The 27,002-nt window shown below is 54.8% G+C and overlaps 2 protein-coding genes across 4 annotated transcripts; one reads left to right on the forward strand and one right to left on the reverse strand.

Annotated features, from left to right (window-relative positions):
• The first annotated feature begins 6,022 nt into the window (after nucleotides 1-6,022).
• On the forward strand, nucleotides 6,023-14,919 carry PRPF19 (pre-mRNA processing factor 19). The gene is made up of 15 exons (XM_001367622.4): nucleotides 6,023-6,334; nucleotides 8,221-8,370; nucleotides 8,584-8,660; nucleotides 9,240-9,455; nucleotides 9,593-9,655; nucleotides 9,909-9,950; nucleotides 10,051-10,125; nucleotides 10,611-10,686; nucleotides 10,810-10,919; nucleotides 12,322-12,477; nucleotides 12,674-12,743; nucleotides 12,840-12,925; nucleotides 13,051-13,221; nucleotides 13,324-13,429; nucleotides 14,369-14,919. Exons 1-15 carry the CDS (start codon nucleotides 6,316-6,318, stop codon nucleotides 14,464-14,466), a joined length of 1,515 nt encoding a protein of 504 aa, XP_001367659.1. The 5' UTR covers nucleotides 6,023-6,315; the 3' UTR covers nucleotides 14,467-14,919.
• A 5,184-nt stretch (nucleotides 14,920-20,103) lies between these two features.
• Nucleotides 20,104-26,969, reverse strand: ZP1 (zona pellucida glycoprotein 1). Of its 3 annotated transcripts, none has more exons than XM_056801651.1 (12): nucleotides 26,816-26,969; nucleotides 26,441-26,562; nucleotides 25,775-26,174; nucleotides 25,322-25,447; nucleotides 24,805-24,992; nucleotides 24,614-24,711; nucleotides 22,551-22,678; nucleotides 22,280-22,469; nucleotides 22,044-22,191; nucleotides 20,855-20,936; nucleotides 20,575-20,691; nucleotides 20,104-20,336 (listed from the first exon to the last, which is right to left on the reverse strand). In XM_056801651.1, exons 1-12 carry the CDS (start codon nucleotides 26,967-26,969, stop codon nucleotides 20,125-20,127), a joined length of 1,965 nt encoding a protein of 654 aa, XP_056657629.1. In that variant the 3' UTR covers nucleotides 20,104-20,124. The 3 variants fall into 3 exon arrangements, with proteins under 3 accessions (XP_056657629.1, XP_056657628.1, XP_007497668.2); XM_056801650.1 differs by having other exon boundaries at nucleotides 25,322-25,507; XM_007497606.3 differs by having other exon boundaries at nucleotides 25,322-25,513.
• Between the last annotated feature and the right edge of the window lie 33 nt (nucleotides 26,970-27,002).

Raw genomic sequence — 27,002 nt, forward strand, 5'->3', positions numbered from 1 at the left:
TTTAATAAAAACTTGTTTATTGACTGAAAAACAAAAACAGGGTAAGAATAAATACATAACTTGAGCTAGCGAGAGGGAGAGAAGATTGATTCCTAAACCCTTGTTATTCATTCAGCAAGCATTTTTTGGTGCCTACCTTGCCCCAGGCACTAGCTTAAATGCTGGAGATACAGAAATACAAGGAAACAATCCCCAAGCTTCAAGAAGTTTAGACTTTCTTGGAACAAACACCAAGCCGTATTCATGTACCCAAAGAAACAAAAAGCACCTACAAAGCACATGCAAAGTTAAGTTCTGAGGGCTGAGGGTGAGAGAGAACTCAGGAAGGGCCTCCTTCATGTAGGAGGCATCCCTTGGACGAGGCTTTGAAGAAGGGCAGGAAATCAGAGAAACGGATAGGAGAGAGGGCATCCCGAACAGCGAGGACAGCCTCAAGAGCCCAAAAGAAGAGGAAGGCCAATCTGGGTGGAGTTTGCCTGTGCGTTAGGGTTGGTCTCATTTACCCTTGGCCTCGTTCAAGCATAGCCTCAGACATTAGCTCTATGACCCTGGGCAAGTCATTTAACCCTATTTGCCTCAGTTTCCTCATCTGTAAAATGAGCTAGAGAAAGAAATGGCAAACCTCTCCAAGATCTTTGCCAAGAAAACTCCAAATGGAGTTACAAGGAGTTGGATACTGTGTACTGGCTCCAAGGCAGAAGAGTGGTCAGGGCTAGGCCATGGGGGTCAAGTGACTTGCCCAGGGTCACCCAGCTGGGAAGTGTCTGAGGCCAGATTTGAACCCAGGACTTCCCGTCTCTAGGCTTGACGCTCCATCCACTGAGCCACCCAGCTGCCCCCTTGGGTCTAAGTTTTACCAAAGGTAGGAAGCATGGTTCTGGGGTCCTGAGGAGACCTCAAAAGAAAATGGCTGTCACCTCTGGCCCAGACTTGGCGTCACCCCTGCCAAGATCACATACAAAATCTTGCTTGGCTTTTGGAGCCAGGATTACTCGTTCCTTCCTTCCTCCTACACGTTCTTCAATCTGGTTGGTCACTTTTACCTTACACATAACTGGATCTTCCATTTGGCTGGCCGCCAGGCCTGGAACACTCGTCCGCCTCCTCTCTGCCTCCTGGCTTCCTTCACGTCTCAGCTAAAGTGCCAGCTTCTGCAGGACGGGCTTCCTTCGTGCTTGTCTTTCCTCCGGATGAAGTCCCAATTTCTCCTGTCTTGTGTTTCCTGTTGTTTCCCCATTAGACTGTGAGCTCCTTGAGGGCCAGGAATGTCTTTTGCCTTTCCTTATGTCGTCAGAGCTAAGCACAGACCCCGGAACAGTAGATACTTCCTAAGTGCTTGTGGCTTGGCTTGACTCGGCTTCTTTGAACCCAGGACCTCCCATCTCTAGGCCTGGCTCTCCATCCACTGAGCTCCCCAGCTGCCCCCTTCAATGGGTAATTTTGAGTACATTCAACTGAAACGTTTTTTGTACAGATAAAACAAATGTTGCCAAGATTAGAAGGAAGGCAGAATATTGGGGGGATTTTTCATAGGCAGTCCCTCAGTCAAAAATACATAGAGAACTCTGCCAAATGTATGGGCACAAAAGCCATCCCCCAGTTGATAAAGGGGCAAAAGAGAGGAACAGACAGTTTTCAGATGAAGAACTAAAGCCACATGAAGGTACATGAAGAAATGTTCACTCCTGATTAGGGAAATGCAAACCAAACAATTCCAAAGTATCATCTCATACTTATCAGGTTAGCTAAAACGATAAAAGGGCAAAATGACAGATGGAGGGATGTGGAAAAGAGGGGACGCTCCTGGTGGAACTGTGACCTGATCCAGCCATTTTGGAGATCAGGTGATCAACTTGGAACTATGCCAGGAAAGCTATAAAGCTGTCTACTTAGACCCAGCAGTACTCTAATATCTCCCTCCCAAGGAGATCGGGGAGAAAGCAGAAATTTACAGCAACTTTTTTTTTTAAACCCTTACCTTCCATCTTGGAATCCATCCTGTGTATTGGCTCCAAGGCAGAAGAGTGGTCAGGGCTAGGCAATAGGGGTCAAGTGACTTGCCCAGGGTCACCCAGCTAGGAAGTGTCTGAGGCCAGATTCGAACCTAGGACCTCCCATCTCTAGTATTGACTCTCCATCCACTGAGCCACCCAGCTGTCCGAATGGTGGCAAAGAACTGGAAATGAAGGCATGTCTGTCAGCTGGGGAATAGCTAAACAAATTGTGGCATATGCTTGTGATAGAATACTACTACGCTGGAAGAAATGATGAGCAGATTAATTTTTTTAAAACTTGGAAAGAACTATGTGAGATCATGGAGAGAGAAGTGAGTAGAACCATGAGAACATTCTATACAGCTACAGATTTAATACTGGAAGAATTACTTGTGGATGTTCGAAATGGAAACACAAGAGACATCATCTATATTGTGCTGGATGATGCCTGCTACGGTGTGGGGAGGAGAAGAGCTAAATAACAATGAATAAATACGAATTTATAAATTAATAAAATAAAAGGCCCCACGCAGGGAGCATAAAAGGTGTTCTGCTCACATAACATGAAGAGAAGTAACAGGTGGACAGCCTTAATGCTATGCTGGTACAGAAAAGATTTAAACAAATACTAATAGTTTGCATTTTTATAGTTGTAAATCATTTTACAACTAGCCGACTTTATACTCATAGCAACCCTGGGAGGTAGGTGTTATTGTTACCCTCATTTTACCTAGGAGGAAAGTGAGGCAGACAAAAATGAAGTGAGGTTAAGTAAGGAACAAGAAATCGGGGCAGCAAATCCAGGGTCATACAGTGTCTGAGAGAGGAGTCTTCCTGACTGCAAGTCCGTCACTGGGGAAAAAAAGTGGTCCATAAATTTTACCACATCCTGCCCAAAGGGTCCATAACCAAAGAAAGGCTACGAACTTGTACTCTAAGAAGCCAGTGGCTGAACTCTCCAACCTAGGATCTGCGGAAGCTGGGATAGCTGAAATTTGGGGTTACCTCTGAGGCAGGCCCCAGGGCCAAGAGGGAACACCTGTGGCTCCTTCTGTGTCTTGAGACGGTCCCAGAAGGCCCTTCTGCTCCCTTCCCTAAAGCTGGGAAAGCCTCCTCTCAGGATGCTTGGGCAGGAGGTCTTGGCCCCCACATCAGCCATTTTCAGATGGAAGGAAAGGAGAATTCTGTCCCCGCTCTGCCTCCAGAATACCAGCTGAGACTGCTCTGTCTTCTGAACTGGGGAAGCTCATTATTTTTTTTATTGTAATTTTTCCCCTCAATGACACAGAGAAACAATTTTTGACATTTGTATTCTGACATTTTGTGCTCCAGCTTCTCTCCCTCCCTCCCCTCTCCCATCCCTGAGGCAGCTAGTAATCTGATATAGCTTATCATGCTATACATATTTCCCTATTTGTCATGTTGTGAAAGAAGACATGTCACGCCTACAAGAAAAACCTCCCAAAGAAAATAAATGAAGAATGGCAGGCTTCCATCTGTGTTCAGACTTTGTCAATTCTTTCCACGGCGGTGGAAGAACCTGTTTTGTCCTGAGCCCCCTTGGAGACATCTTGGATCCTTACGTTGCTGATAGTAGTTGAGTCCTTCCTAATCAGTTCACTTTGAGTTTATTTATTTATTTAAACCCTTATCTTCTGACTTAGAATCAATGCTCAGTCTTGGCTATAAGTGACTTCCTCAGGGTCGCACAGCTTGAAAGCATCTAGGCCACATTTGAACCCAGGACCTCCCATTCTCTCTTTGCACAAAAATCAGTCTTCACAAGTCCTTGTCAGGCTCTGAAACCCAGTGAAAAGTTCAGTGTGTTTCTCAACAAGTCCTGCTGCCCTTCCATAGAGAGGAGCCCCTCAGATGCCCCAAGTTCTCAATCTTCTTTTTTCTCATGGACCCTTGGGGCAGGCCACTGAAGCCTGGGAACCCCTTTTCAGAATAACACTTTTAACTACATAAAACAAAGTATTTGAGATTAAAGTGGAACCCAATTATGATGAAGTCAAATGACCAAAAGAAATTATTTTTAAACCACAACAATTTATGGAGTCCTGCTCTAAATTCCTGTCCTGTAATTTCATTGAGGCGATTAGGGAAATGCATCAGATTCAGCTTGAACCCTGATTCCTCAGACAAATCCTCTGACCTTGTGGTTCTCCCATTTATGCTTTTTGGTATCAGTTCATACCAGTCTGGCCATTGAGGTGGTGGTGTAGAGACCTGGAGTCAGGAAGACTCTTCTTCCTTGAGTTCAAATCTGAATTCAGACATTTCCTGTGTGACCCTGGGCAAGTCGCTTAATGTGTCTGCCTCATTTTCCTCATCTTTAAAATGGGGATGATAATCTAGGACCTCCTTCACAGGGCTGTTATGAGAGTCAGATGAGATAATATACATAAAGGGTTTTGCAAGCCTGTGTACAAACGCTAGCTGAGCTGTCCTTGCCAGGCACTGTCCAGAAGGCGCATTTATGGAGGATGTGGACCAGGAGCCACTAATATTTTCTTGTTCTCTTCCTCCATAAGAAGAATATTTTTTTGTTGAATATTTTCTCCTGTCCCGAGAACCGTTCACTGGGGTGGCCTCTCTCCGAATCCCCTCTGTGTGTCATCTGGCCTGGCTATTCTTCCTGGCTCCACCTGCACACCCAGGACTGGGCTATGAAGAGTCCACTTTGGGGTGACCCCCTCACCAGCCACAATTCACAAAGGAGGGAAAGTCCGCTTCAGGGACAAGGCCGGGTCTTTCCCCCTTTTCATCCTTTCCTTGTCCTCCTTCCAGGTCTAAACACTCCAGGGATTACTTTGCTCAGCTGTGTTTCCTGCTATTTTCCCACCACTTTTGATGTTTCACAAATGCAGCAAATGAGGGCTCAGGAAGCAGAAAGGACTTGCTCGAAGTCATACATATCCTAGGTTCAGAACCAGAAGGGCAGCCAATGAGCCCTACCCCTTCGGTTTACATAAAGCCCAGAGTGGTGATTGGTGCCCTGGCCTGGGCCCCACAAGTGTCTGAGACAGGATTTAAACTCTGGCCTTCTACTCTAAATGCAGTTCTTTTATTTCTCTCTTTCTGGTGCCAGGAAGCAGCTCAAGTTGGAAGGTTTCACAAATACTGATTTCCAGAAGGCAGAGCCAGCCTTTGAGAAGCTTGGCACACTGTGGGGTGTAGGAACAGCCTTTGCCCAGCTCAGTCAAAAAGTTTTTGGTAAGGGGCAGCTATGGGCACCAGGCCGGAAGATGGGAAGTTCTGGGTTCAAATATGACTACAGATTTCCCAGCTGTGTGACCCTGGGCAAATCACTGTACCCCCATTGCTTAACCCTTACTGCAAGTCTGCCGTGGAACCAATATATAGATTCTAAGATGGTAAGTAAGGATTAAAAAAAATAAAGAAATAAAGAAAAGATATAGTGGGGACAGCTAGGCAGCTCAGTGGATAGAGCCAAGCCTGGAGTGGGGGGTGGGTCCTGGGTTCAAATGCGACCTCTGATACTTCCTAGCTGAGAGATCTTGGCCAAGTCAATTAATCCTGACTGGCTAGTACTTGCTGCTCTTCTGCTTTAGAGTTCACACTAGGAGAAAAAGGGTTAATGAAAGGCACTTGGTTGGCGCCTGCTGGGTATATGCCATGCGCTTGGGCGGTCCCCCTGAACTGGGACTTGAAATACCATTCATTATCCGTATATTGCCCTAAAGAGACCGTCTTCACCTCCCAGAGTCAGTTTATTCATCTGTAAAGTAGGAACAGTGGTGCCTTCCTCTCCGTAGTCCTAGGTCTTTAGACTTAAAGCCAGGAGGGCTGATCCGGGACAACTCCCTCAATTATTCAAACGCGACTCTAAACGCGATCTAAAAAGAAGGAATGACTAGAGGACTTTACTATCAAGTCCCATGATACCAAATCTCGCGATCTTTCAACCACCCCCGCCTCAATCCTCCCGGGAATTGGACGAGCCTTATTTCTCTTGCATCATGGGAAGTGTAGTTCGCGACTCCAGGTTCTTCCGGAAGAACCCGAGAGCCCTCCAGAAGGCCCGGATAGGGGGCGGGAGGGCTCCATCCGGCCCCGTTGCATGCCGGGAAGCGCCCGTTTCCGTTACTTGCCACAGGAGCCCGCGCGCGACGGGTTCCCCCACGTGAATCCCCGTGCGCCCGGCTCTCTTCTTTTCCCCCTCTCCCTTCCCGAGCCGGAACCACCCCCGGGAGAGGGGGAGAACCGGAAGTAGAGGCCGTGGCCCCGGAAGCAGAGCCCGGCGGGAAGGGAGCCCCAGCGCGGCGGCGGCAGCGGCGGCGGCGGCGGCGGCGCCATGTCCCTCATCTGCTCCAGTGAGTAGCGGCCTCTGGGCCCCCGGCAAGGGCTGCGGGGCTGGGCGCTTCTCCCGCCGCCGCGGCCTCAGTTTCCTCATCTGCAACATGGGCGGGGAGGGCCGGACGCAAGGACTCTCCAGATCGTAGTCCTAGAGGCATCATTTATTATGCGCCGACTGTGTGCGGGGGTCCCGCGGGCGGATGAAGTGGAGGCGGGGCCGAGGGGGAGGGGCGGCGACGTAGTCCAGGGCCGGGGCCGCACGTGCACTCCGGAGGGGTTGACTCGGCCCATGCTGGGATCCTGCAGCCTCTCCTGCAGAGCGGGAGCCTCAGGGGAGAGCGGTCGGGCTTTTCAGAAACATAATATGTTAGTCCGCCAGGTGGGGCTCCGCTCCAATAAAGAGGGAGACCCCCCTCTGATGTCGGGGTGTAGCAATAGGGTCCCCGCCGCAGCTGCTGCTGTCAGGCCATCTAGCAGCCAGGCTTGGAGCCACTGCCCTTCCCCTGTTCTTCTGCCTTTTGCCTGGGATCAGTTGTTGCTCCTGGGGGAAAAGGATTCCTGAGACCTTGGGGCACTGGTCTCGGCCCCGGCCTGGCCACTTAGCTTGGAGCAAGCCTTTTCTCATACACTTTGCACAGAAATTTTTCTTTCATAAGAGGAGGAGGTTAGGCCACTCCATCTCTTAGGTCCATTCCATGCCGGGATGTTCTAAGGACAAGAGGATTCCTTAGAGGAAGACAGTCTGGAATGGGAGCTTGGGGTGGTGGCTGGGGGCACCCTGAAGTTTTTCCTCTACCTTCTCCAGATACATTGTCCCTAGCTCTTGGACACTCAGATGAATGGACTAGATTAGATCTAGACATCCCTAGATCTCAGTTTCTTCTGGTGTCCTTCCAGCCAAACCTTTCTTTCCTGGATGTTTTCATTCAGCATTTAATAAGTGTGACATGACCCCTACCCTAATGGATCTCACAGTATAGTAGGAGGCTATGATACCCTGAGCTTTTTTTTTTTTTTTAGTCTATTCCTTCCATTTTAGAATCCATATTGTGTATTGGTTTCAAGGCAGAAGAGTAGTCAGGGCTAGGCAGTGGGGATTAAGTGATTTACCCTAGAAAGATAAGTCCAATTTGAACCCAGGACCTCCCGTCCCTCTGCCTGGCTCTCAGTCCACTGAGCCACCCAGCTGACCCCCAAACTCCACACTTATTAAGATTACAGAGAGGGGCAGCTGGGTAGCTCAGTGGATTGAGAGCCAGGCCTAGAGACAGGAGGTCCTACGTTCAAATCTGGCCTCAGACACTTCCCAGCTGTGTGACCCTGGGCAAGTCACTTCCCTCCCATTGCCTAGCCCTTACCACTCTTCTGCCTTGGAACCAATACACAGTATTGATTCTAAGACAGAAGGTGAGGGCTAAAAAAAAAAAAGATTACAGAGACATTTACAGCAGTTATCTCACTTTCCCTTTGAGGTAGGGGAGCTGTTCTCATTTCACAGACAGGAAAGAGAAATCCAAGGAGGTCGAATAGCATTGTCCAAGACAGTTTGGACCCAGGTCTTCATAATTTCAGAAAGAGCCCTTTCTGTTTCTCCTCACAGCTTCACAAACAAACAACTCAGATACATTTATTACATGATAAGGGCATTGGAGAGCTACAGACTGAAGGAAGGCTAGCGGGATATGAGAAGCTAGCTCCAAGCTCCCAGCCAGCTGACAGCTGACATTGTAGGTGGTTCCATTTGGAGAAGCTTTCCTGGTGGAAGAGTTCTGATCTTGTTGGAAAAGATGGCCCAGTGCCTTATGTATTATAAGCATTCTGGAAATTCTTGTGGAATAAATGTGGGAACCATTGACCTCGATTTCCTTCCATCCAAGTGCTCATAAGTACTCTTTCTTTGCAGTCTCCAACGAGGTGCCTGAGCATCCTTGTGTATCCCCTGTGTCCAACCATGTGTATGAGCGGAGGCTGATTGAGAAGTATATTGCAGAGAATGGCACCGACCCCATCAATAACCAGCCTCTGTCTGAGGAGCAGCTCATTGACATCAAAGGTGCCTCTTCCTTCAGGGTCTGCTCATCCTAGAGTCTGGGTGTATGGAGCTGGGGACCAGGGCTCCGATAGGGAGTGAATCTGAGGAGGATGTAGTGGCTAGTAATATCCCTGAAGAAAAGCCATGTTTAAAAGGGTCCAGAAGGGACAAGACTGGGGTGGAGATTGACTTTCCTGGAAATCTATCAAGAACCTCTCTCTGTCTCTTGGATAGTTGCCCACCCAATCCGGCCCAAGCCTCCATCTGCCACGAGTATCCCGGCCATCCTGAAAGCCCTCCAAGATGAATGGGTGAGTGCAGTGATGGAAAAACATCCTCTTTCCAATGCAGGGCAACAGGTCCAAAGTTGTATAGGGGCTTGGGATGGGGGGAGGCAGATGAGCTGGGGGTGGGTGAAGAGCTTCTCCCTTGGGGGGGTGGGGAGTGGTGGTGGTAACATAGCAGTTCTGTGTGAGAAGCCTGTTTTTCCTTTCTTTGAATGTGTGGATTGGACTGGGGAGAGGTTTGTTTCATGGATGCCCCATAGACTTCACAGTGTAGTGAAGAGTGTCATGTTCCCTGAGGGACGGTGCTTCTTGACCAAGGGAATGGGAGGCCCAGGTGGCTACTGAAGTCATCCGATAGTGGACTTCTCCTTTGACCTAGGTTCTTGTTGATTGACCCCTGTGCTTGGGGGAAGAGTGGCCTGGCTTGGCTAGAGGGGAAGGACCCACACAATGGCAAAATGAATGACAAATAGTACCTCAGCCTCTATCAGCTTTCTTCTATCTCTTCCCTTCTTCCCAGTGTAGCATCAGCCCCAGATGAGGCTCGGCCTGTGGCATCAGGCCAGCTCTTCCTGATCTCACAGAGACCCCTTTCTCCCCCAGGATGCAGTCATGCTCCACAGCTTTACCCTGCGCCAGCAGCTGCAGACCACCCGCCAGGAGCTGTCACACGCACTGTACCAGCATGATGCCGCTTGTCGTGTCATTGCCCGTCTCACGAAGGAGGTCACTGCTGCACGAGAAGCTCTGGCCACGCTGAAGCCCCAGGCTGGTCTCATTGTCCCTCAGGCTGTGCCAAGCTCCCAACCCAGTGTTGTGGTGAGTGTGTCTCTCCAGCTGCACTACTGCCTCGGTGGCCACAGGACTCAGTGTGCCCCAGTCCAGATCTGATGGGCATCTTGCCCGCCCAGACTATACTTGGCACCTCTTCTCATCCTTGTTCTTTTTCCCTTTAGGGTGCTGGTGAGCCAATGGATTTGGGAGAGCTGGTTGGAATGACTCCCGAAATTATCCAAAAGGTAGATCCCTTGACTCCCTGGCTTCTCTTATACTTGGCAGAGCTCCAGTGTCTTCAGCCTTTGCCTCCCTTCTCCCATCCCTGGTACCTGCCTGGATAAAAGCTTAGTGTCCTGCCTGTGAAATTCAGGTGTCAGAAGGAGTCCTAGCTCCCTTTGTTGTTTCCTGGTCTGGATGGTAACCCTGGGGCTTATTCATGGGGTTAGCAGGTGGCTTTCCAGCCTTGGTCTCACAGTCCTTTGCTCTCTTCTCCAGCTTCAAGACAAAGCAACCGTGCTCACCACAGAGCGTAAAAAGGTGAGTCCTGTCTGCTGGAGGGGGCATGTGAGGGAGGGGGCTGAGGAGAGGCCTTGGTCTCCACTCACCAGCATGCCTCTGGGGCTCTTCTTTTCTTCAGAGGGGGAAGACAGTACCGGAGGAGCTCGTGAAGCCAGAAGAGCTTAGCAAGTACCGGCAGGTGGCATCCCACGTGGTGAGTGGCATTCCTCTAGCTTCACCCTGTGCCCGAAAGTGATACTCCTTGTGACCCCTGGGAATTGAATCTTCTCCCTGCTGCGTCATCTGCAGCCCTCAGGCAGGAGGACCTCATTCTTCATGCCCATCTCTCCTTTCGGGCAGATAGCATGCTTGTGTCCTGGTGCAAAAATTCCAGGCCCCTGGCCCCCTGCAGACATCATGATCAGGGTGGGGAGGAGTCTGGGTGGTTGAGCACTCCTTTCCCTACTCAGTTCAAACCAGCTCCCACGTCATAGGGCCCCTGTCAACTGCAGAGTGAGAAGTTCCTTGCTTTTAGTCAAAGAGGGAGTTTGAAGAAAGAAATAAGTGCAGGCTTTGATCCTGGGCACTGAGGGGGTGAGCAGAGGCCACATTTGACCCCTCAGCCTGGGAATCAAGCTCTAGCTCCGGGGATGACCTCAGTTATAATTGGGTTACTGAGCCATCTTTTTCTCTTTAAAGGGGCTACATAGTGCCAGCATTCCAGGAATTCTTGCCTTGGACCTCTGCCCCTCGGATACCAACAAGATCCTCACCGGTAAGTGATGAGGGCTGTCCCAGCTGGTAGGATGTTGGGGGGGGGGTGCCGGGCATTATCAGCTGGGGTGAGGAAGGGCTTCCTGGGCCCTTCTTCACAGCTCTTTGAATGGGTTATCCCCAGGAGGAGCAGATAAAAATGTTGTCGTCTTTGATAAGAGCTCAGAGCAGATCCTGGCCACGCTCAAAGGCCACGCGAAGAAGGTTACCAGTGTGGTGTTCCATCCATCCCAGGTAAGCTTGTTGAGTGTCTCTTCGGGGCGCAGTTTTGTAGGCCTAGGTCCCTTGGGGGCTACTTACATGGGTCAGTGGTTAGACTGGGTCAGTACCCTGGGAAGGCCCTTCAGAGATCATCTAGTCCAACCTCCTTGTTTGACAAGTGGGAAAGAGTCTGGCTTGGGCAAGTTTCAGTCTTGAGGTCCATAAGGACTCTCTGCGCCCGCACCCAGTGAGCCAGCTACATACCCTTTGGAGTCATTTAAAGACTCGAGAGACCAACCTCAGAGGAAGTGTTCTGAACATGTAAGTCCTACCTTTTCTGCTGGGCTGTCTTTGATAGAAGGAAGGCGTCCGTGGCCATTCCCGAATGTCCAGTCCTGTCCTTGTGCCCTTTGTGTGTGGGCATCTGATTTGTCACTGCTCACCCCTCTGTCATTGGCTGGTTAATGGATACTGCAGGTTAGGAGTCAAGAAGAGCTCATGGTCACAGCCTGGGCAAGTTGGGTCACCTCTGTGGACCTCCCTTTACTTGTCATTCAGGTTGAGGGAACTGCATGGGATGTTTGGGCTCGTGCCCTGCCGATTCTTGGTTCTTTGATTTAACTACTGGCTGCTGGCTCTCTAGAAATGATTGTGGCATTTGGGGCCTCGAAAATGGGAATGAAGGTTTGGGTGTACCCTGCTGGCCTGCCTGGCCTCAGGATCTCCTTGAGACCTTTAGGAAGGGCAGGGCCAGAGATAAAGACCATTTCCTCTCTGTTGGCCTGCCATGCCATGCCTCTGCCATTAGGTGGCAGTGTGGCATTGTTGGCCATGACCTGCTGGTTCCATTGCCGTCTCCCTTCATATCAAGCACCTTCCCTGAGCCTCAGCCAGGCCTGGGCCCTGGGGGTGAAGGATAGATAGGATACTTGGGGTGCTTCCAGCACATGGCAGCATCTGCACAGAAGATAAGTGTGATGGGGAGAGGACTAGGAAAGGGGTGGCGAATCGTCAGGGAGAGCCTCAGAGAGGCGGCCAACCCGAGGGATGTGGGTTTTGCAGGCGTGAAGGGAGATAATCCAGCCCTGGAGACAGTAGTTTGGTTGGATATAAAGCATGTGAAGGGGAAGAATATGAGCTAAGGCTAGAAAATGAGAGTCATTTCCCAGGGGTGCAGGAGTTGATGCTTTATTTGATGGGCAGTGGGGGTCCCCCAGTGGTGGTAGAATAGATGGGTGCTAAGGGGAGTGATGAGTCAGGAAGATCTTTTGGGGAGCACCATGAAGACCAGAAAGACCCTGAAATACTCCTAAAACCTGAGGAAAGACCCAGGTCCTTTTTTCAGGGGATGGCCCAGTGGTGAAGAAGGAGCCCCATTTCCTTTCATAGAAGTCGCATGTTCCATCGGCCTCACTCATTTCTTTTTCCTCCCTAGGATCTGGTGTTTTCTGCTTCCCCAGATGCCACCATCCGAATTTGGTCGGTCCCCAATGCCTCTTGTGTGCAAGTTGTCCGGGCCCACGAGAGTGCCGTGACTGGCCTCAGTCTCCACGCCACGGGTGATTATCTCCTGAGCTCCTCCGATGATCAGGTGGGTTTGTTTTCAGGGTCACTGGGGAGGCGGAAATCTCAGCTCCTTGGGACCTTGGGACTCCCAGCCTCGGAAGCCCTGCTTTTTGGGGGGTCCTTAAGTCATCGAGCCCTCTATTGCCAGGTTCTTGTGTTTTCCCAATAGGCAAGTGTGTCCCCACATTGATCTCTGTTTTGTTGTCTGTGCTTGTCTCTAGTACTGGGCCTTCTCCGACATCCAGACAGGACGAGTGCTCACCAAGGTCACAGATGAGACTTCGGGATGCGGTGAGTAGCCGGGAAGGCCTGCAGATCCCTCCCTCCTCTCCTTTGGCCACCGTCCAGCAGGCCCTGACTCCAGGCTGTGCTCCCTTCTTTCTGCAGCTCTCACCTGCGCTCAGTTCCATCCTGATGGGCTCATTTTTGGGACTGGGACCATGGACTCTCAGATCAAGATCTGGGACCTGAAGGTAGGTGTGAGGCCTGCAGTGCTGTGCCCTTCCGTCAGCATTATCTAGTGTGCCTGGCAGGCACGGCGTGGAGGGAGGGCGGGACTCGCTTCTGCCCAAAAACCCCTGTCCTTCCCTGATTGCAGGAGCGGACCAACGTGGCCAACTTCCCCGGACACTCTGGCCCCATCACCAGCATTGCCTTCTCGGAGAATGGCTATTATTTGGCCACTGCGGCTGACGATTCCTCTGTCAAACTCTGGGATCTTCGCAAACTCAAAAATTTCAAGACGTTGCAGCTAGACAACAACTTTGAGGTGGGTGGTCAGCTCTGCTGCTTCTGTAGACGTCCCCTTACCTTGTCCTTTGTTCGCCTGTCCCTGCCCGGGCGGCCCTCTGAGCCTGCTTGTCTCCCCCAGGTGAAGTCACTCATCTTCGACCAGAGTGGCACGTACCTGGCCCTCGGGGGCACCGACGTGCAAATCTACATCTGCAAACAGTGGACAGAAATCCTCCACTTTACAGGTAGCGAGTTCTCCCTCCTCCGCTGGGGGTGGGGGTACAGGCAGGAGGAGCCTGCCGGGCATCAAGAGCCCTGTGGGCCATGGACGTGGGGAGCTCCAGGGCCAGAGCCAGGACTAGGCCCAGGACTGCCTGTGGCAAGGGGCAGACAAGCTCATCCGAGGCTCCTGCTCTCGCCTCTCCTCCATCCCACTCCTGTGCCACAAGTTATTTTGCCATTCCCCAAGGGATGGGCTTGTTCCCAGTTACAGAAAGTTCTGATAAAAATGTGGGACCTTTTCTTTCTGCCCTGACACGTGTACCTAGTGGTAGATCTCTGGCTCAGAGCATATGGATGTCCTAGTCGGTACCTCATTCCAAACCGCTTCCCAGAAGAGTTGGTCCAGCCCTTGTTCACACCTTGTGTGTGGTCTTCTCTGTTAGAAGAACAGAGCTCCTTGTTTGTTTGTGAGCCCCTTGAGTGCAGGGACTGCTGGGGTCTGCTTTACTTTGGGCCCCTCTGCTTGGCACAGCGGCCTTTAAATGCTTGTTCAAGGTTTGCAGCTCCATCAACAATGCATGAGTGTGCCTGTCTCTCCACGGCCCTCCCAGCACAGACTTCCTGCTTTCCTTGGGGAAGCTTCAGGGTTGTTTGGTGGCTGATGCCTTTGGTGAGCCCTTTGCTCACATCCTTTGACTGCCTTTCGGTCGGCCCCTACTGTGCTGGTTTCCTTTGGTAACTGGATCCTTACTGGGTCATCTTTGGTGCCAAGTTTTTTTACATCCAGACTTCTCTGCTGCTGTGGAGCAGTCCCAGAGGCCGAAGGGAAAATCCGCCGGGCTCGCTTCTCCCGATGGCCTGCCAGCCCCACGACGGGTCCCCCCCTCTGCCCTCGTGGGGTCAGGCCCGGCCCCCAGCAGCTGCCCCGTCATGTTCATTGGCTTCCTCTTCTCTCTCCTCAGAGCACAGCGGCTTGACCACAGGGGTGGCCTTTGGGCACCACGCCAAGTTCATAGCTTCGACCGGGATGGACAGGAGTCTCAAGTTCTACAGCCTGTAGGCCCTCTTCTGTCCTGAAAAAATTGAGGCCTTGTCACTGTAGTGGGTAGCAGTAGGGGTGGGGGGCGGGAACGGGGAGAGACTGTGAGGGGAGGGGGGAGGAATTTGGGAAGGGATACTCACATCATTTCACTCTGGTCTGGATGGTGGCCTCAGCCAGTGTGGACTGTCCTGGAGGTACGGGGCAGCCTGGCCCGGGCCCCCACCTCTGGGCACCACAGCGCCCTCGGGGCAGAGTTGTGGGGTTGCCCAGATGAGCCATTGCCCCAGAGGCAGCACAGAAGGGTTCCGGGACCCAGAGCTTCCCTTTCTTTTAAATAGGAGTGATTTGGGTCTCTCGGCCTGCCCACGCCGTTTGCTCTGGCTCCTGCGGGAGGCTGAGCAGAGGGGAGGGTGCAGGAACGTGCAGGTTTTTGTAAGACGTGATCTAGTTTCATTAAAAAAATAAACAACTTCTCTTGTGTGTCTGTGGCCAAAACCCTGCTTAGAAAGCTCCGAGCTTCCCCTGGACAGAAGCGAGGGAAGGTTGTGGGCCCGGAGGCTGAGGATCCTCCTGGCGCGTCCTTGGTGACCCCACAGGCCTGCCGGCAGACCCGAGCCCGCCCTCTGTCTGCCCCAGGGACGGCAGAGTCGGAGAGCCGGGAGGTCCTCGTAACCCGCAGCGGCCGGGCCTGCTTGGGACTCCGAGGAGGCGAGCCTTTCTCCATTGTTCTCTCCAATTGGAGGCAGCTCCTGTGTTCCCCCAAGGGGTCCAGGCCTGCTTGTGGATGGGCACATCCCCGGCTCGATCGGCAGAAAGGAGAGGGCCTTGGCTGGGCCAGAGACCTCCATCTTTGGGAGCCTTGGGAAGAACTCTCCGGCCCGTTGCCCAATGGCTAGAACCTGGAATGCCTTTCTGGGAACCTAGAGCTAGTTAGTGCTGGGAGTGGGATTTGAACTCGCGCCCCTCGTGCCCTGGGATTGAGCCCTCCATTCTGCCTTTCCAACGCTCCCTCCAATAAGTGGCTCCTGCGGGCCGTCTCTAGGATGGCGCTTTGGGGTCGCCCTCCTGAGCCGTTGCCAAGCCCTACACTGAACCCCCCAGCTCGAGGGATCCCGACAAGAACTCCCCAGTGGACGCTGTCGCTGCTCCCACTTTACAGACAAGCAGGCGGGTGGTGGCCCCCAGAGAGCCGCCATTGCTGGAGGCCGCAGTAGACCCCGGGCCTTCCTGACGCCCAAGTCCAAGCCTCCCTCCAATAGCATTTCTAGGTGCAGTTAGGCTACAAGTTCCTTCTGCACCGTCTGGCCACCGCCTACTGTTATCCCCAACTTACAGATCAGGAAACTGGCCTGGGCGCCCCGGTTAGGTTTCAGGCAGGACCCGAACTCGGGCCTTCTTCACTCCCAAGGGGACAAGACTGCCGGCCTGGGGCTTGGTCTCTCCTGAGGGAGGAGGATGTCCCTCACTGCCCCTGGCCTCCAGCCGCCCGAGGCCCTGGCTCTGAGCCTCAGGATCCAAAATGCCCACCAGAGGGCGCCGGGCCCACATGATGGGCTTTGCCTGAAGACTTGGGGGGCCCCAACCAGCCTCGGCCCCTAGCCCTGACCTCCTGGGCCAAGAGCCGCTGAGACCCTCCCATACCCAGGAAGGGCCCTGCCTGCCTCGGCCCCCCTCCCCCCCCACCTCTCAAAGTCTGGTTCTGTTGGGCTCGAGGTCCCGTGACCCACCAGGGTTCTCTTGGCCCCAGGCCTTGCCATTTCCTTCAGCTGGTTTTACAGATGAGGAAACTGAGGCGGGGGGGGGGGGGTGTTACAGCGTGGTACAAGGCCAGGGAGAAGGGGACCAGCAAGTATTCAGTGCCCACCAGGGACCCGGCTTTACCGAGGTGGGCTCATTGGATAACGGAGCCCTGGTGAGGCCCTCCCCCCCCCCCCCCCCCCCCCCGGCCTCCTGGGCAAACCTGGCAGCCTCGCTTTCTCCATCTCTAAAAGGATGGAGAGCGCTAGAGCCGTGAGCACAAGACAAAAGCAAGGTGGCACGATTGGCAGAGGGGAGGATTCGAATTCAGGTCTTCAGGCTCCCCCACTGTACCGCACCCTGTCCTGGCCAGCCAGCCAACATTTAGGAAGCCCCTTCTCTGTGCCGGGGAAGGTGCCGCCGATCCAGGAACTGCCCTGTTTCTCCACCTGCTTCTTTCCCTTCTGAAGAGTCTTTATAGCTGGAGTCAGGAAAAGCCCCTTCTGGAGGTGCAGTGCCAGGCACGGGCCCCCAAATGGGCCCCCCAGGCATGCCACTAGTGAGGTTTGCAGGCACAGATGAGGCCTGGGAGGCCCTGAGGCAGACCTTGTCCCATCCAGGGGAAGAGGGGCTCCCCCAAGCAGTCCCCTCAGCCTGCCCTCGAGGGAAGGAGGCTGCCGCTGTCGCTCCCCACTCCCCTGCCCCCTTGAGGGGCCCCCTGTGCTGCTCCGGCTCCACCTCTGGGCAAAGATTATCGTCCCACCATCTTCCACTCTGGTGGCTTCAGTCACACACGAAGGTGTGCAGCAACATGCCTGGGGGCCGGGGCTCCTCCCAGAGTGTGCGACTGCCTTGCTGGCTCCACCTGGGACAGGGGGCAGTCCTTGTAGCCCCCGGTCTCAGTCCCATCCTTATGAGAGCACGAGCTGGACCCTGGGGGCTCTGGGGGTGCTCTGGGGAATCCAGGAAACTCTGGGGGACTCTGGGAGACTCCAGGGACTCTGGGGGACTCTGGGGGCTCTTGAGAACTCTGGGAGACCCTGGGTGGCTCTGGGGAATCCGGGAAACTCTGGGGGACTCTGGGAGACTCCAGGGAATCTGGGGGACTCTGGGGGCTCTTGAGAACTCTGGGAGTCCCTGGGTGGCTCTGGGGAATCCGGGAAACTCTGGGGGACTCTGGGAGACTCCAGGGAATCTGGGGGACTCTGGGGGCTCTTGAGAACTCTGGGAGACCCTGGGTGGCTCTGGGGAATCCGGGAAACTCTGGGGGACTCTGGGGGCTCTTGAGAACTCTGGGAGACCCTGGGTGGCTCTGGGGAATCCGGGAAACTCTGGGGGACTCTGGGGGCTCTTGAGAACTCTGGGAGACCCTGGGTGGCTCTGGGGAATCCGGGAAACTCTGGGGGACTCTGGGGGCTCTTGAGAACTCTGGGAGACCCTGGGTGGCTCTGGGGAATCTGGGAAACTGTGGGATTCTGGGGGGCTCTTGAGAACTCTGGGAGACTCTGGGGGCTCTGCGGGACTCTGGGGGCGCTGCTACCTTGCTTTTTGCCATGAAGTAGGCCTGTCCTGGGGAAGCCCTGCACCCCCACCCCCACCTGCCCCAACAGTTTTGTTTTCATCTATTTTATGGCTCTCAGCACAGCCCCCCCAGCTGGCTCTAACCATGGGGCTCCCTGCCCGCGGTGGCCATCTCAGATGGCTAGAAGGGAAGCCGGGGCTCTTTTTCCTTCCTCACTACATGGGGCACTGCAGGCACAGGCAGAGATAAAACCACCCCAATGAGAAGGCGCATCATGCGGCTTTGAGGGAGCTGGCAGCTGCCTGGCAGAGTGAGGGTGACTGCCCTGGTGAGAGTCCTGCCCCCAGTCGTGGCATCCACCTCACTTCTCGGGGTGGCAGAGTGCCTTTGATCCTCCCAACAGCCCTGAGGGAGGGTTATAATCCCCATTTTATAGATGAGGAAACTGAGGCAGACTTGCCCAGAGTCACCCCACCGCTAAATGTCAGACTCGGGTCGCGTCCCCTGAGCCCTCTGGTTGCCCCCAATGTATGCTGCATGCTGAGCTGACAGAGGGGATGCTGAAGGCTGGAGAAGCCCAGGGTGGAAATGTGCCCCCTGGATCTGTCCCATTATTAAATTACTATCAACTCTAGCCACCCGGAGTGTCGCCGCCCCCAAACCACCCCAAGAGGCAGCCTGGAGGAGATTCCAGTTTGGCAGCTAAGAAATCCAGGCTTCCGCCAAGGAGATGGGAAATGGCGGCACCGTCCACGAGCACCATCACCTCATCTGGGTAGACGGAGGCCTCAAGCTCTTTCTCCATAGCCCAGCTGGGCTGGGTTCTCTCTGAGGCTTTCGGGAGGGGATCCCATCCCCTTGGGATCCCCCCTCAGGATGAAGGGCAGAGTTCAGAATCACTCTCCATCCTGCCCCTTCTTCCCTTTGGCTCATCTCTTCTGAGCCTCAGTTTTTCCTCCAGGAAGAGGAGTGTTGGAGGCAAACTATGGAGAAAGCTTCCAGGGCACAGAGGCCTTCATGCACTTGGAAGCCCATTGGGGCCTTCATCATAGCCCAGCCTTGATCTCCCCCTCTGGGGGGTGCCCCCAGTGGACAGTCCACGTCAGGTAGTCCTCCATGGATCAGCTCTTGTTCTCCCAAGGTCAGCTGCCTTTTAGATCCACCTCTTTCTCCAGCTTGGTCTCCCCTCTCTTATCACCCAGGAGGCTGCCCTTCCTGGCTCCTGACCCATTTCAGACTAGACTCCTGTAACAGAGGCCCTCTGGGACCCCCAGCCTGCTGGAGGAACCGCTTTTAGGACTGACATCCCACCAGCCACCATAACATGCCAACCAAGAGTGTAGAACCACAAAAAGGGATCTGGGACAATGGGCACCCACATTGCCAACGGCAGTCCTCATGGGGCCACTCCGTCAAACAGGAAAGCACCTTCCTTCTCTCCCCTCCCACCTAGCTCTTCCTTTCCCCCAAATATCCCAGCAGCTCCCTCCAAAAGCATTCGAGACATGTCCCCCCCGGATCTTGCCAGCATGATTGTCAAAGGTGGCCAAGATCAAGGACGACGATGGCCGGGGCAGAGTCGGGTGTGCTGGAAGCCTGTGCTCTGCTTCCCCGTGCATGCACGGTGCCCACCCAGAACCCAACTTCCTTCCTGCTCCAATGGCTCCTCGTGGAGGGTGCTGGCAAGAGTTGGGACCTAGAGGTGGTGGCTGGCAATAGCTAAAAGCCCAGAAGGTAGGTGGTAAGCCATGGACCAGTGCAGGCAGAAGGGGATGCTTCCCTGGTACCACTGTGGCTTCATCCTTATTTCTGGGAGCTAATTTTGTGCCACCTCCACGTATGCTCCAGATCCATTCTGGCCACAAGAAAGGCCTTTTAGAAGGAAAAATTATTGGCCTCCGGACATTTTTGGCTTGGGAGTGGGGAGACGGGCATCAACCACTGAGCGCCCAGGGAACATTCGTCTCGCGTGCTGGAGGACTCTTTAACCTTTAAAGCTTTGTTTTCTAATGGCCCAAAGACTGGCATTGGTTGAGGCAAACTCTTGGTCAGGGAAGCTCCGGTGCTTTTGGGGTGGGGAGTTGGGGAAAATGAATTTTAGGGGAAGTCAAAGTTGCTTTTTTTTTTTTGAAAGACCCAAATTGGCATCCAGGAAAAGATTGAACCATTTTAGCCCAAAGTAGAGAGAAGAGAGTAGTGGCACACATGCCACAAAGTAGAAGAGCACCAGATTGGAATGAAAGGGCCTTGGACAAATCCCAGAAGGTGCCTCAGGCTTAGAAACCCCATCAAATCAAGGGGCTGAGCCAGCCGAGCTCTCAGGGTCTCTCGGCCGAGTCTAGTGCCCTGACTAGTGCCAAGAGCCCTGCCCCCTCTTTAGAACAGCACACTGTTGGTCCAAACATCAACATTCCGCTTTATTGAGCTTGTTTGTATTCCCCGCTCCCCTTGCAAAGCTTCTGGGTCCTTCCAAAGAGAGCAGCCGCCACTAGGAAGATGGTGATGCCCGCCAGGGAGAGGCTCACCCACAGCAAAGGTTTCAGCATCGCGTTCCAGGAGGATCCTTCTAGAAGGAGGGTCTCCAGGATGCTGGGCCGCAAGACGACAGATCCATCCAGCGAGTTGGGCTCTGTTGAGGGGGAAGCTATAGATTTACAAGAACTAAAAGAATCGGCAACGTCCACAGATTTTAGCAGAAAGGCCCAAGAGCAAGCTGGAGAGACCACGGTGGTCCGGGTCTACGTCAACGTGGGCAGAGGTCGCTCGAGGGAGACCTGTTGCCGAGGTGGTACCCTGGGGATAGTTCTTGGCCCCAAAGGACGCATACATACGTCTACATCCCCCAACACACCCAGCCCCCCACACACCTTTTGTTAGGATAATCTTCGGTTCTTGAGAAGCCCCCAATCCTACTGGGCCAGGAGAACCCACAATGTCCCGGGCTCCTTCCATCTCAATGTGGCCATCTACAAAGCGCCTCCGCTCTGTCAAGAGGGGTCAGAAGTACCTCGTTGCATCCTGGCCCTCTGCCAGGTTAGCATCCCAGCAGGGCAGCCTTGCACTATACACACGGGGAGGGGCAGACGTGGGATCTAGGGGCTCTAGGACTCGTCCCCCCACCCCAAGACCCCAAATCGCAAAACTCACTCGTAGCCCCCGAGTGACACACGGCCCTGCACGTCTCTGTCTCAGAGGGATAGCAAGCAGAGGCACTACAGAAGAAGTAAACCTGGACCAAGGGAAAAACAGAATCGGGCATCTTTCGGGGTCCGTCCCACGGCCGGTGGGTACGGGGAGTGTCAAACCCTTTCATCTGAGCAGAGTTTAGGGGTCCTGCCATGCAGGGACCATCTCTTAGGATCGGAATTCTGGGATCAGCTTCTAGAGGCCATTAATCAAAGACGCTGGTCCAAGGAGGGGGGGATCAGCTCTTTGCCCTCGTAGAGAAACAAAATGGCGCCTGCTACTCAACTCATGTCCCTGAGAAGCCCTAGTCCTTGGCTGGTGGATGGAGCCTTTCCCTCTGGGTCCTGAGAGTCAAACTTTAAAGCCATAATGGACGCTCCTGATACTTGGCCAGGGGGGTCCCGTGGGCCTCTTTACTTGAGTGTTAGAGAACTAACTCACGGAACCAAATTCCAAGTGTGGGCCAATCGACCAGAATGAAAACTCCCTAGCGCTGTCCCTGTTAGGTCGCTGGGGGAATCTTAAGTCCTGGTGAAGGGTGGTGGATTCAGTGGGCCTAAAATTTAGTAGGGCCAGGGTGACAGAGGCCAGTGTAGAAGAATCCCCCATGGGACCTCCACAGACGAAAGGGGTGCAAGAACCCTTCAATCTTTCAGTCCTCAAGGCCGGCAGCTTCTCTGTTCTCTCAATATCTAGTTGGTCTCCTTTCTACTCACATGGCTGCCACCCTAAACTGGGCCCTCCTAGAAGGATGATATTAGGAAATAAGCATTGTTTTATTAGTTTAGAGATGAGAAGTAGAGTGGCTGGCTTGAGAAAGAAGTGGCATTTTTAGCATGACTGTTACAATAGCCTCTGCCCTGGCCTCCCTGCCTCCCTCCTCACTAATTCATCCTTCACACGACTGCCAGAGGGACTGACCACATAACCCCTTCCTGTTCAATCAACTCCAGTGACTTCTAGCCCATCCTCCTACGATAGAGCTCTAGTTGGTACTTCAATCCTCCTCCCTCCCGCTGCAGCCTCCAGACACTCTGCCCCTCTCTCTCCCCGCATCCCAGAGTCCAGTCATCCTCCCATCTCTGGCTCTTTGTTCCTCCAAGGCCGTCTGTCTTTCCTCTCCTGCTCAGAGCCAAGCCACAGCCCTTACCGGTCCACTGAGAGCCCTCTGGGAGACCGAGTCGACAAAGGTGAACGTGGCCACGATGAAACGCTGATAATGAGTTGGGAAAGGGGGCTCCGACGTATTCCCTTCAGGCGCCAGCTTGGTCTTGTAGCCGTCTCCAGCAAACGGGCATCTGGAAAAGAAGTCAGCCAGCTCTGGGTACTGCCCAGACAAAGTCGGGCTTTGTCCCCAGCCAAGGCCCCGGGAAGCCACTTGCTCACCCGTCAAGGAGGAGAGGCCACTGAGGCTCCTCGAAGGGATGGGTGCTGGGGGTTGCCCAGCAGTGATGCAGAACCAGCACCAGGTTGGGGTCTGTCCTCCTGAGAAGTCTCACTTCCACATACGTGGGTTCCCGGAGCGTCTTGGAAATGGGGAAGTCCTTTGAGTCATAGTAGGAGCCGTATTTCTGATCTGGAGTGGGGAGAGAAGGAAGGTCCCATGAGCCTTCAGGGATGGACAGGGCCTGGGATGGCAGGGCGGCCATCTCTTTACCTTTGGCGATGCGGAGCTCCAGGTGCAAGGGGCCAGACTGGACCACGGGAGCGGGTGGTGGCACTCGGAAAGCCTCGATCTGGAGGGGCAGGAAGTCGCTGACATTGAAGATGCAGCGTGCGTGGAGGCTGCGGTGGGATGAGAAGGAGGAGACTGAGTCAGCCACAGAAGATGACCCCTGGTACTTCTTACAAGACAAAGCTGAATCTGCATTCTCCCAAGGAGCTGGGACACAGCTGGCATCTGGTCCGAGAAGAATGCTAGAGCTCGGCCATTTCGTTTCGCTTGTGTCTGACTTCTCATGGCGCCATTTGGGGTGTTCTTGGCAGAGATACTGGACTAGTTGGTCATTTCCTTCTCTAGCCCATTTTACAAGTGAGGAAACTGAGGCAAATAGTGTGAAGTGACTTCTGTAAGGATAATTTCAGGGTTGTGACCTAAACTAATTTTGGTCGCCAGGGGATATCCCAAATAAATACCCACATCAGCTGGAAATTTGTGGTGATTTTGATTAATATAGAGGAAAGAAATTAAGGAGAAGGGAGAGGGAAAAGGTGTTGGATTTTTCCCGCTTGGCCTGTGCCAGGGGGAATTCAAATTAGTGGCTTTTAAGAGGATAGTGTTGGAAGGTAAAGGAGAAAGGAATCAGCCTAAACTCCAAGAGGGCTCAGCTAAATGCCTGAACCTGAACTAGCTACTCAGCTTCTCCCAGTATAGTATCAAGGGAAAACTCACCACCAAACTGGACAACAGCTGCCACCACGCCAGAGTCCCGAGAGAGGAAGTGATGCCAAATATATAGACGGTTTTACATTGCCTTCCTGTGTCTCACATGTACCAATGGTAGCTTAAGCTTCACTTGGGACAGCCCAAGGGTCTGCCAGCTATTTCTGATTTGTCATTTGCTAGCACGTGTCTGTCATAGGCCATCCTCCTCAATACTTAATCCTTAAGTATGGGTGTAGACATTCCTGATTTTGTTAGACTAAGTAGGGTGGAGTAATTTAAAGTTCACACTTAGCAAGGAAGCCTAGCTCCCTTCTGAGAGGTGGAGAGATCAGGGCAGGCCTCCTAGAGCAAGGCACGATCATCCACGACTGACTCCATCGTTACAAGGGCGGGTTTGGCGGTCCTCAGAAAGTGCCCCAAGCCTTCGTAAAAGGGCAGCAAGCCCCGAGCATCCCCCGACTGCAACAGAGGAGGAGATCTCTGCTCCCCGTGCCGAGGGACATGAGAGTCATGGTCTTTGTGGAGAAGCCAAACTCTTCCCGGGAGCTGCCGGAGGGCCTGGCTTCAGGCACGAAGAGACCTCCTTTTCCAGTCTAGCTCGGGACTCCCATTGCCAGCTTGGTCTCAGCATCTCGAGAGACCCTTTAGCCTACCTCCCTTGTTTCACAAATGAGAGAACCGAGGCACTGAGATGTTCAGTGATTGGTTGAAGGTTCCGGGGGGGGGGGGCAGGAGTGGAAAAGGTGGAATTTGAGCCTAACTTGGCAGCCAGGTGGTGCAGTGGACAGACTGCCAGGCTGGAGCCAGGAAGAGTTTAAATCTAGCCTTAGACTCTTCCAACCCCACACGAGTCCCTGAACCTCGTTTGCCTTTGTTTCCCCCTCTGACAGTGAGCTCAAGAAGGAAATGGTGCCCTTGAGGATCTCTGCCAAGAAAGCCCCAAGAGGGACCCCCAGAGTCAGGCGACCCCAAAAGGACACCCAACGTGACTTCTGCTCCTTGCGGGTTCGAGCTCTTTTGCTCCCCACTCCAACGGTCCCCTCCTATCACTCAAGCCTTCCCCAACATTCCGAACCACCTGCTCTGTTTCTCAGTAAGGAGAGCCCAGGCCAGGGCTCTCGTGGGCCTTCTGCCGAGCGGCTACCAAAGCCTGTTTTCACGCTAAGAGGAGGCCCGCTTCCCCTCTTGCATGTGCCCCCAAGAGCCCCGGATTCCAGTCCCCCAAGTCCCGGGCCACTCTGTCCCCTCGGAGGGCTCGTCTTCTTCTCTGGGACTTGGACCATTGAGTGTGAAGAGGAAACCCTGGGAAGCCGCCATCCCTCATCCCTGCTCACAGGAAGGTGCTGTCCCGAGTGATGACGCCGTCCGGCCCCTTCTGGACAGCGATGTCCGACACCAGCTGATTCTCATAGACGAGCTGGTGGTTGATCACCTGGGGAAGGGCAGGCAGAGACGCTGGAGGGGGCCTTCCCCAGTGTGGGAGCCCAGCGCCAGGCTCCCCCCGAGAGCTGTCTCTGGCCCTCACCTGGATGGTGGTGCCACACTGGGTGACGGGGAAGCGGAAGACCACAAAGTCTGCCGTCCTCTGGGTCGGGGGGCAGCCGCCCGGCGCGTAGCCCAGCTCGATGTTCTCCAGACTGACCCGCTTCTCAGCGCTGGTGTTCCGGGAGACCACCAGGACAAAGAGGCCGTCTTGGGAACACTGGACGGTGGCTGTGGGAGGCCGGACGGCCGAGGCAGTCAGCATCGGGGACGTCCCGAGGCTCGAAGGCCGAGCTCCGGCCCTCCCTCTGCTGGGGAAAGGCGGGGCCTCGGCCACATCTCTCCTACACGAGGCCTTTCCGGCTCTGACAGGTCCCCTGATTCCCGCCAAGGACGCATCATCTCCCCAAACCCGACCTGCCTCCCTGTCCCGGCAGCCTTCGTGCCGCATGCGGATGCTGCAGACACGTTTCTGGGCGATCTAACGATGGCGCCGGGAGGGACCCCATCGCCGCCCGCCCCTCCGGCCCAGCCAGCCCCCCCCTGGGGATGCTGCACACCTGCGTCACCGTAGAAACACGGAACCTCCGCATCCGAGGCGTCATGGCAGCAGCCAGCCCGGACACAGGCTTCTGCGGTCCTGCCTTCTGCACAGGGGATGCGGCCAGCGGAGAACCGGCATTCTCCTGGGGGGACACGGGACCCAGGCTGGAACCCCTCCAAGGGCGTACCCGCAGGCTTGGCTTCTGCTCCTAGATGGCGTGTCTTAGTAAGGGGTGGCGAGAGGGGCAGTCCAGACTCACGTCCCCCTCCCCGGTGATCTCCCCCCATCACAGAGAGTCTGGCTGAGTGAGGAAGAAGCACCGCACCCAGAGGGGTCCAGGAGGCGGGAGGTCCTGAGTTCCAATCTAGCCTCAGACTTCCTTGCTGGGCAACCCTGGGCCAGTCACTCACAGCCTGGACCACTTTTCTGCCTCGGCACCGATACCCAGAAAAGATGGGAAGAGACTCACCTGGGGGAGATGGAGAGACCCGAGAGCCCGCTGGAGCCCCACTGGGGGGGCCCCGGGGGAAGCGAACCGTAACAGGTGGGAGAGGCTGGTGTTTCCAGTCTGGGCCCCAAGAGTGAGGACTGGGCTGGGCAGAGGGAGGAGGAGGAGGCCGGGTAGAGCGCGGAGGCCGGGTAGAGCGCGGAGGCTGGGCAGAGAGGGGAGGCCGAGGCCGGGCAGGGAGGGAAGGCCGAGGCGGGGGGGCAGAGAGGGAAGGCCGAGGCCGGGCAGAGAGGGGAGGGGGGGCAGAGAGGCGAGGCTGGGCAGCCTCAGGCTTGGGGCAGATCAGGGTCACAGCTTGAGCATCCGCCACAGCAGAGTCCAGCAGCTCTTCTACAAACACTTGGAGGTGGTATTGGCGGCCCTGAGGCAGAGAGAGACAGGCTGGAGCCCTGCAGGCCCAGAAGGCCACCCTCGTGCCCTGGAGGAGTTCTGGCAACCACCTGGCAGGCTGAAGAGGTGGCTCTCTAATGCCCTCCAATGAAAGAGCCCCCTGAGGCTAAGCACTAGCTGGGACAGAAGAACACGGGCCTCCCTGAGAGGCTCTGAGTTCAAATCCGGCTCCCAGGGAGCCATCCTTCTTCCCCAGGCCTCGGCTTCCCCCCAAACCCGGGTTCCCGGGCCGCCCACCTTCCTCAGCACATGGCAGCCCTGGTAGTTGGCCGAGAAGACGGCCGGCCCGGGGGGCTCCGAGGCGATCCAGTGGAGGCAGACGGAACAGTTGGTCACTTCAAACCGGGTCCCGAACTCATCTGGGCAAGGAGGGGCGACAGAGCCCTCTGAGCCCCCCAGAGCCCGGCAGGCCCTGAAGCCCCCGCGGGGAGCCCCAACCTAGAAGGGCGCCTGCTTGACTTGGGGGGCGCCGCGGCCTCCCCCATCAGCCCCCCCCCCCACTTTCCAGGCCTCCCGGACCCCCAAAGAGCCTCTTTTGGGCCAGCCTCTGCCCGGAGGCTGGGGGGGCGGGGAGGGGCGGGGCCGCCTCCAGGCGCTCCGCAGGCCACTCACCCACCACCTTGAAGCGGACGCTGCGGCCTGGCCGGGGGAAGACGAGCAGCTGCATGCTGTAGGCGCCGCACGCGTACTCGTGCTGCAGAGTCCGGCCCAGGCCGAGGCCCAGAGCCCAGAGGAGCAGGAACGGCCAGCAGCCTCCCCAGCCCATGGCGAGCCTCCTTCCGCGGCCGCGCCGGGGCTG

The sequence above is a fragment of the Monodelphis domestica genome, chromosome 6 (genome assembly GCF_027887165.1).
Source record: "Monodelphis domestica isolate mMonDom1 chromosome 6, mMonDom1.pri, whole genome shotgun sequence".
NCBI lineage: Eukaryota > Metazoa > Chordata > Mammalia > Didelphimorphia > Didelphidae > Monodelphis > Monodelphis domestica.

Coding starts and splice junctions, on each gene's coding strand:
- PRPF19 (XM_001367622.4), top strand. Junction 10,126..10,610: donor GGCAGGTGGCATCCCACGTG/GTGAGTGGCATT, acceptor TTCTCTTTAAAG/GGGCTACATAGTGCCAGCAT. Junction 12,926..13,050: donor TCAAGATCTGGGACCTGAAG/GTAGGTGTGAGG, acceptor CCCTGATTGCAG/GAGCGGACCAACGTGGCCAA.
- ZP1 (XM_007497606.3), bottom strand. CDS start 26,969: ATGGGCTGGGGAGGCTGCTGGCCGTTCCTGCTCCTCTGGGCTCTGGGC. Junction 22,470..22,550: donor GGAGCTCCGCATCGCCAAAG/GTAAAGAGATGG, acceptor TCCCCACTCCAG/ATCAGAAATACGGCTCCTAC. Junction 20,337..20,574: donor GAAGATTATCCTAACAAAAG/GTGTGTGGGGGG, acceptor CCCCCTCAACAG/AGCCCAACTCGCTGGATGGA.